Below are 9757 nucleotides of genomic sequence, written 5' to 3' on the forward strand. Positions count from 1 at the left end.
CAAAGCGAGCGCATGCCCAGAAAATCCACAGTGACAGCAGAGATACCCGTCAGCTGTGGCAGGGCATCCAAGCCATCACCCACTACAAGACATCAACACCAGCCTGTGATAGCGATGCCTCTCTGCCTGATGCGCTGAACGTGTTCTATGCCCGTTTCAAAGCACAAAACGATGTGGTGGCGTGGAAGAGCACCCCCCCTCCCGACGACCAGGTGCTATGTCTGACCACAGCCGATGTGGAAAAGACACTGTGCAGAGTCAACCAGCGCAAGGCTGCTGGCCCAGACAATATCCCCGGGAGTGTGCTCAAAGGGTGTCCAGGCCAACTGGCAGATGTGTCCTGCCTCAATCACTACCGCCCCGTCGCACTCACCCCCACCATCATGAAGTGCTTCGAGTGGCTGATCCTGAGGCACATAACGACGCTCCTGCCTCCTGCCCTAGATCCCCTGTAGTTCGCGTATCAAGCCAAACCCTCCACTGATGATGCCATCACCACCGCCCTTCACCTAGCACTCACCCATCTGGACAAAAAGGACACATATGTCTGAATGCCGTTCATAGACTTCAGTTCTGCATTCAATACGATCATCCCCCAGCACCTGACCAGGAAGCTGAGCCTGCTGGGCCTGAACACCTCCCTCTGCAATTGGATCCTGGACTTTCTGATGGGGAGACCTCAGACGGTTCCGATCGGGAACAACACCTCCAGCACCACCACACTGAGCACAGGGCCCCCCAGGGCTGTGTGCTCAGTCCGTTGCTGTTCACACTACTGACTCATGACTGCACAACGCTACACAGCTCGAATCACATCATCAAGTTTGGCAATGACACGACCGTGGTGGGTCTTATCGAAAAGAACAACGAGTCAGCATACAGAGAGGAGGTGAAACAGGTGAAACAGGTGAAAGGTGAAACAACTGACAACCTGGTGCAAAGACAACCTGTCGCTGAATGTAGACAAAACCAAAGAGATGGTTGTTGACTTTAGGAGCGCACAGAGGGACCACGGACACGGGTCCCTCTGTGTGCCTGGCCTCCGCCTGGCCTCCAGGCCCTAATTAACGATGTCCTCCGGGACATGCTCAACTCATTTGTCTTTGTGTTCCTCGACGACATCTTGATTTTCTCCAAATCCCTCTCCGACCACGTAGAACATATACGCCTGGTGCTGCAGCCCCTCCTGGAGAACCGTCTGTTTGTTAAGGCCAAGAAGTGTGTCTTCCATGTTCCGTCCATTTCCTTCCTAGGATTCATCATTGGCCGAGGGAGGCTGGAGATGGGCCCCAAGAAGGTGGCCGCCGTGTTGGAGTGGCCAACCCCAGCCAATAGGAAGCACCTCCAACGGTTCCTCGGGTTTGCAAACTTCTACCGGCGCTTCATCCGTAACTTCAGTCGCATTGCTGCTCCCCTCTCAGCCCTTACCTCCACCGCAGTGGCCTTCAAGTGGACCCCCGCGGCCGAGGCCGCATTCCTCGACCTCAGGAGTCGCTTTTCGTCGGGCCCCAGTCTTGGCCCAGCCCGACGCCAACCTCCAGTTCGTGGTAGAGGTGGACGCTTCAGACACGGGGGTAGGAGCAGTACTTTCTCAGCGCTCTCCAACCGACGGTAAGCTCCACCCCTGTGCCTTTCTGTCCCGCAGGCTCACCCCACCCGAGCGCAACTATGACGTGGGTAACTGGGAACTCCTGGCCGTCAAACTAGCCCTGGAGGAGTGGCGCCACTGGCTTGAGGGAGCAATCCACCCCTTCGTCGTCTGGACCGATCATAAGAAATTGGTCTATATCCAGACAGCGAAGCGGCTCAACTCCCGGCAGGCCAGGTGGGCATTGTTTTTCGGCTAGTTTAACTTCTCTCTATCCTACCGCCCACGAACCAAGAACACCAAACCTGACACCCTGTCCCATCTGTTCGCACCAGAGGAGAAGACAGGGGATCCAGAACCCATCCTTCCACCCCTGTGCCTTGCCGCCACACACCTGGGAGATCGAGTCCCTCGTCACCCGCTCTGTACTACTCCAGGCCTCTGCCAGGTCCCAGCGGCAGGCGAACCGGCACCGTGCGCCCGCACCCACATACGTCCCCGGACAGATGGTATGGCTCTCCACAAAGGACTTGCCCCTCAAGGTGGACTGCCGAAAACTTGCTCCCCGGTATGTTGGCCATTCCCCATTGTGTCAATCATCAACCCCTGTGCCGTATGCCTCCATCTCCCTCCCTCCCTCTGTGTCCACCATGCCTTCCATGTATCCCAGCTTAAGCCGGTGGTTTCCAGCCCTTTCTCCCTCCCCGCTGAGGCCCCACCACCCCCCCCGCACCATTAACGGTCATCCGGCCTACACAGTGCGGCGCCTGCTGGATGTGTGACGCCGGGGCAGGGGCTTCCAGTACCTCGTGGACTGGGAGGGTTACGTCCGGAGGAACGCTCCTGGGTCACCCGGAGACAGATCCTGGATGCCTCCCTCATCCGGGATTTCAATCGAACTCGCCCTTCCGGTTCCAGGTGTCCGCCAAGGGGCGTCCGTAGAGGGGGGGGTACTGTTAGGCCCACGGCCTCCCAGCGCCACTAGAGGCTGCCCTTGCCCCATCTGCAGCTCCCTACTCAAACCCAATTGCACACATCTGGGATCAATTACCTGCACAGTATTTAGTCTCAGCTTCCCAGTCATTCCTTGCCAGACCGTCAACTAGCTTACCCGAGTTGTACAGCTACTGGCTCCCTTCCAAGTTCCTAGCTCCTAGTGCTTGTTTCAAGTTCCTAGTTTATGTCTCTTTGTCTTGTCTTCCCCTTACCTGCTTGTCTACTCTCGTCAACCAAGGCTGTCCATCCTTCTCCATCCAGCCTGGTTCCCCGTCTCTCCACCCGGATCCTGGACCCCTCCTCCTGGTCATCATCATCCCTGCCCAGTCCGGCTCCATCCCTACCTGACCGGATCCCCCTGGCCAGCTCCACCGTCTGGGCTAATAAACATCCTTTGCCTGCCTCCCGTCTCCCTGTTTCATGCGTTTGGGTCTCTCCTAGCTCTGGTCGTGACAAGTGTGCCACATATGACTTTAATGGTATCTGAAGGATTTGAGCAGAAGCATGTGGAGAAATCATGAAGGACTTATGGTAGCACCCCCAGACCTACTAGGTCTGATGATTCAGGAAGCACATGGGTTAGCCCATGTCGCAAGGGGGGAGGTAAGAAGAAAAATCACGAAAGAGTATGGTTTTTGGGCACCGTACTTGCTTGAGCAAATTGATTGTCATCGGCAGATGTACAATCGCTCTTAAAAACAATATTCGGGGGGGTGTGAAGAGTCCACCCAGTCACATTCCAACTCCGACAGGTCCCATGTGTGAGTTGGTTGTGGATTTTGTTGACATGATAAGACCAGTAGTAGGTAAAAGATACATGATTGTCGACGTAGATAGATTTTCACGGGGGACTGAAGCATGTCCAACCAAGCGTAAAGATGCTCAGTCAGTTGCTAAGCGAAGTTTTTGTGTCTCAAAGGCCTTAAGCAAGTGGGGACTTCCAAATCGCATATCTTCAGATAATGGGAAAGAGTTTGTGGATAAAACAGTAAAATTTATTCAGCAAAAATTGGGAATTAAACAACGTCTAGGAGCTGTTTATAATCCGCAAAGCCAAGGTGTTGTTGTGGAAAATTTAATGGTGTGCTGAAAAATCGCATTGTTAAAATCTGTCAGCATACAGGTCTGAAATGGTAAATAATGGTGTGTAGTTAGGAGCGAACACTAGTAGAGAAATATCTATTGTAAATATCTGATTCCATCATTGACTCAAGTCTATTTTTAATCGGGAAAATGTACAAAGGGGGGAAAAGGATCATTTTAATCATATATTGGAATAATGTTAAAGCGTCATGCAAAAGTGAAATTATTATACTGTATTTGATTTGTGTGCAAAATACTGGCTGGTGAATTTTTCTTCCAGGACCAGTATGAGGTTGGCTGTGTCCAGAGATCCTAACAGCCTAATGGACTTGAACACTCAAACATAGACATTCAAAAATGGAGGATGAAAATGGACGACGCACCCTGAATGAGGATATCATGATCAGGAGTGTCGAGTGAAATATCATTAAAAGTTGATGGTGTTATTCATGTTTTTATAATATTGGAGTTTGTTTATTACAATGTAACCTGTATTATTGATGAAAAGTCTGTACTATATATTTTTAGATAGATATAATACAGTCGATATTTTTAGCAAGACATATTTCTTTGATTTAGTATTGTTTTCTTTGAATTTTTCTGTAACAGCGTGAAATTAATATATTGGGACCTCAGGTGTTTTGTTTTTTTGCAGGGTTTTGAGGGACATTGGGGATATTGAGGGAAAGGTTCATTGGAGGGTTCGATGGGTCGACCAGCCTGACTTTGGACACATTTTTTGATTTATTTCTGAGGTTCTGAATGTATGCATTTATAAGTAACATCCTGTACAGTTGTCTAAACCCTTCTTCTTTGCAGTTAATTGATTTGGAGTGCAATAGGTGGTTGCCTGGGGCAGAGGGACCGTGAGAGAATTTTCCTGTCTTGATTGTTTGTTGAAAGAACTAAAAAGGAAGCTGCCAGATGGGTTTTTCGCTCTCACACTCCACAAATGTATTGTATTGCTACGACTAAGCATGTTCAGAAGGGTATATTATAATCAGTTTGTTTGTTGGTAGGTGAGTTATATTAGGCCAATTAAGGTCGTAACTTAAATGACTCTTCTCTCTGTCGAGACTTTGTGAAGTCTCGAAGGGGGGAAATAGCGGTCTCTCCTTCTTCATCAACACATCAAATTCATCAAGAAACTACAGTAGAAATAAGACTATCTAATATGTTTGGTTTTGTAACTATTGTGCATAATCTCCGGGTGTATTTCAAAGTCATTTCACTGCATTTATGTATGAAAGTATGTTAATGTATGTGACAAATAAACCTTTTGAATCTTTAATCTTGAAGAAAGGTAGAATCATGCCTTAATCACTTTACCTCCATGTGTGAACTACAGCCCTCTACTAATTCATGCAGACATAATCCCTCGGCCACTGTGAAGCGTATGCCAGTGAGTTGCTTGTGAGGATATTGATACAGTGTGTGTTGCCTCAACTTACACAGATTGGATTCTGTGATTGCTGGACAAATCTGTTCACCACATGGTTTCACTGTCAGACTGAGAGAACAAAAGAAAATGTTAAAGAAAGATTTCATGGTGACCACTCGAGATTCCTGTTTGCTGAAGCTTAATTGAAGGGTTGCATCTGTTGCTTCAGTAGTTTGGGAGCAATAACTTGTCCCCAAACTACAGATCTCACCTCATTTATCTTTCAGCGGCTCATGAAATTTTATTTGCACATTAATAATGCTTGACTTTGTGCCAGGGAGAGAAGGTGCGATCCAGAATATCTATAGCAACACATGGCAACATACAGTATGGTGTCACTTAGAGTTATAACCTACCCAAAATACACATTGGTACAAGGACTCTGGATGACAAGCCATTCCTCATAGTCAAAGCAACGTAGTGAAGGACAGGAAGTGTGTGGCCCTGGGAAGTCAGCCTTTTGTACCATTGGTTTCTCTAGAATGTGAGAATGAACTTGTTATATGTAAATTAATTTGTCATTACAGGGATACCACATCACTGCAGTCTGTGTTTGACAGTTTATTGAATTCTTTTTGAATTGAATTGAATTTGGGATGTGAGGATTTACACAAACGACATATGTACAAGGGAATATGAGAGTACAATACAATTCCCATTTTGTGTCAAACCAAGAACAAATGATGGTAGTGCTGAGGGCAAATGAGTAAACTGCTGGTAGATCTTAGTCATGTGCTTAGTCTGTGCTGATAAGGCAATCAAAAACTGTAAAACAGTCTATGAAGAAGAAACACAAATTTTGTTCTGCTGCAAGTCAGGCCACAGCTCTGCTGTCAATCAAATGTGGATCCCGGTCATCAGCTTCCAAAGAGGAGCATTAGAAGTGTCATGTGGGCGTTCTGGATGTGTCAATGTTCACTCTGCCAACTCTGTCAGTCACCGGCTTCCAGACATCCTTGAGAACAATATATATTTAACAAAGTAAGATATTTGTAAAGTTTGCAGTTTTGAACAGGGTGGTAAGTGAGATGATCAAAGGCCATGTTCTTGCAGTCTTTGTATATTTAGATCAGTGGTAATTATGAGCTGCTCCTGCAGTGCGCTGGCTGTGGAGGAACTAATGTTCATTTGCTGTAATTAAATTCCCTCAGCAGACGACTGTAAGCGAGCTGTGCGGCACTGAGGACAAGCTGGAGTTTGGGATCCAATTTCCCAGCAGGTGCTCCCCTGGGATCCAACAAGGTTTTATTTTTTTTCCCTCCAATTTAATGTCTCTCAACGAGGTCCTGCACAATAACTTGAATTTAAATAAAGGTGCTCGTTGCTAAACCACACTGCTTTGCGGCAGTGCACCAATGGGAGCGTTGCGGCTGACAGACAGCAAGCACGGAGTGGGTGGATCGCGGGAGTTTCATTGGCTATCCAGCTTATCTCCAGGCAGCGGTCCCAGGAACCCCGGCTCTCCCCAGGCCGAGCGCCAGAGCCGCTTCCAACTTCATGCTCTGATTTCACTGAGCTTCCGCCTTCTCCCGCCACATACCAGGCACTCGCATTCGTTCTGTCTGGCCGAGGCGTGAGATTCAGGGCACGGGGACGTGGAGGCATGATGCTCTGCAGCGCCTCACCAGACAGTGCTGAGAAGTTAGTGAAAGAGAGTTAAATAGGCCAGAAAGTAGCAGCAGACCTTTAACTGGTAGAGGAGGGGGTGGGGGTGTGGCTCAGCCATTAAAGCCAAACTAATTGTGGAAAGATTTTGCACGGGAAGACTTAGCTACAGTGCGCATCATACCTCTGGAATGGAGGGAGCAATCGGAGCTTTATCCCCACAGTCTATGTCCTGGTGGTTAGACTTGTTATGATCCTCCCATCCCACCTTGTCTGTACTTCATATTAAGGCATTTCTATCCCTCCACCATTATATTTATTATATTCTTTCATTTTAGGGTCACCAGGCGTTCCTCTTCATCTTGCACTGTAGATTATTTTTTGCCTTGACCCGTGTCTCAATATTATTGAGAATATTATTCTCACATTTTGATTGGCTCTAGTTTTCCAAAGTCAAACCTCACCTCAAAAGGACAGACGTTTTTCTAAAATCTGGCTTTTCTCCAATGGCTGTGCAGGAAGCTGGCAGGGCCGTCGTCACGGGGCTGCGTCCGACGTCAATCAAACGGCGCACACGTGGGTCAAGTGCAGGTATTTTCCCACGCCCACCGGAGGAAATTGCGAGACACCACAAAGTCACAATCTATGCAGATTTAGGCGGAATATGAAGGTGACCACCAGAGACAAAAGGAAATGCAGCTGCAACTAAGACTGGGGAACTTCTAATAACTGGGCGAAACCAGTGGAAGGTGATTGTCACTGAGTTTTTCTGCTCAATTTGCAAAACAGATTTGAGTTTTTAAAGTCCACACCGGAGGGAATTACAATGTGAAGTGACGCAGTACATGTGAGGCTCCCACAAAGCGTGGCGATGTAGGGCGAAGGAAGAATAGAAATGTGTATTTTTTAAGTTAGTTGGACGTATGAAAACGTTTTGACTGCCTCTCAGCATTGGTAACGTGTCCCACACAATCATACATACTCTTTGTCCCACATCAGGGTTGTTGGCATCCGGTCACCCTATTTCATATTGATCTTCTCTGATATCCGTGGGCACAGCCCTGTCCTCCCGACCTTCTGCTTCCTCCTTATTCTGTACGTTTGAAAATATATAAACTTCTACAGTTCCTCTCCGCCCTCTTCCCTTCTGTGTCACACTCTTTCATGTAATTCTTCCCTCCGCTGCCGTCAGTCTTCGACACAGTTCCAAAAACTCCCGATGCACATGTTTTATGCATCCAGAGCGGTTGGTTTGTTCTCTGCGATCCTATGCGCTGCGTATACATTTTCTCGTTAGCGTCTCGAGGGGGGCGCCGTGCCGACCCCCTTGCTCCCTCGCAGGACGTTCTGCGGGGGAACACGAGCTGATAGAGGGTGGCTCCTATGTAAACTGAGCAGAGTGATGTAAATTGAAAGGGTTAGTGATCTGTGGGAAACATGACTCCTGTGCCATTACACTGACACGACTGTGGTTCCTGAGGCGACTCTCAGAGCGGGCTGAGAAAAGCAGAACCTGCCAAGTGTGACAGCAGAGACCACTTCACCCACAAAGTGCTGATCAGGGGGGAAAGAATGTGAACACACACTGTCATTGACCGATGGATGGATTGATTGATCGATAAATGGATGGATAGAAGGAGGATGGATGGATGCATGGAATGGCGGATGGATGGATGGATAGATAGATAGATAGATAGATAGATAGATAGATAGATAGATAGATAGATAGATAGATAGATAGATAGATAGATAGATAGATAGATAGATAGATAGATAGATAGAGAGATAGATAGAGAGATAGATAGATTCCTTCTCGTGGCCGTCACAGGAGGGCCACGAGAAGGAAGCAGTGTTGATTAATTAAGTCTGCCCTCGTTTGATACAGCCTGATTGACTGCGGCCAGCAGCTTTGCATAGATTACACTGCCCCCCACCACCTTCACTGGCAAACAAACATTGGTAATGTGGTATTTTGGAGTTTGTAGATTAATGATGATCAGATTTGAGCTGAAACTGAGATCTTTCAAAATGTTTTATAAGAAAAATCTAGAGTTTAGGTTCAATGGAGAACCATTTCTCTCTCTCTGTAAACTCCAGCTGGTACTGTCCCTCACACCCAACCACCCACTGTGTTTCTATTGAAGAGAGCTTTTCTAAGGCCTGCTCCTTAAATTCTGTTTATTATATCTTTTACTCTGAGACCCCCCGGCACACGCACATGTGTTTTATATGTCTGTGTGTTAATAGATGTAATGCCCTCTCTTAACAGTCTCTCTCTCTCCTTCCCGTATTCTAACAATGCCTATTATCTCCCAGAATGCACCACGGGCACTTTTCCTCTCCGTCTAATGAGAGTTGTGCTGGTCAAGTTTTTCCTGTTAATGTTGTAAACAAGGGCATGCACTGAGTCAGGTGTGTGTGTGTGTGTGTGTGAGTGTGTGTGTGTGTGTGTGTGTGTGTGTGTGTGTGTGTGTGTGTGTGTGTGTGTGTGTGTGTGTGTGTGTGTGTGTGTGTTTGTTTGAGTTGAGGTTTGTCGTTTGTGTATTTGATAACTGTACTTGTGCATTTTAGTTGTATTTACCTTCAGAGACTTTGGAGTTTTACTCTGCGTCATGTATTACATTTATTACATTTATATATGTGTGTAAATCACGAACATACTATTGCGATGGTACTATTGGTCAGGGTTCGTATTTTACTGCAGTAAAAGCTCTGGGTATTTCTTCCAGCACAACAACAAAATTACTAACATACATACAAACAAACAAAGTAATTGTAATTCAGTTTCAATCCAATATAGTTTTAAACGGACATGCTGGTGCATACTGCATATGGCTGGATCTAGTACTGCAAAATGTCTGAGATAAAGGGAGAGCTGGGTATTCTCCTGAACAGCAGAGAGTAGTTTACTATTTTCACTGAATGGGAGTTTAAAACTTCCTTTATACTGTTTGCAAAGTGCAAAAAAGTAAAAATTCATTCACCTTCGGGTCAAACATGCAGCCACTGCAGTAAATACACGCTATTATCCCGAATAATAACAC

The 9757-nt window shown here is 46.9% G+C and overlaps 1 protein-coding gene across 1 annotated transcript in view; it reads left to right on the top strand.

Annotated features, from left to right (window-relative positions):
- Nucleotides 1-551: 551 nt before the first annotated feature.
- The window catches only part of LOC307230726 (potassium voltage-gated channel subfamily B member 1-like), a gene marked incomplete at both ends in the record, with an annotated part of 22863 nt that continues 13657 nt past the window's right edge, over nucleotides 552-9757 (top strand). The window contains one exon of the mRNA XM_080001161.1: nucleotides 552-755. Within this exon, the coding sequence (XP_079857287.1) occupies nucleotides 552-755 (204 nt within the window). The remainder of the gene's footprint in view (nucleotides 756-9757) is intronic.

The sequence above is a fragment of the Zeus faber genome (genome assembly GCF_960531495.2).
Source record: "Zeus faber genome assembly, chromosome: 5".
Taxonomy (NCBI): domain Eukaryota; kingdom Metazoa; phylum Chordata; class Actinopteri; order Zeiformes; family Zeidae; genus Zeus; species Zeus faber.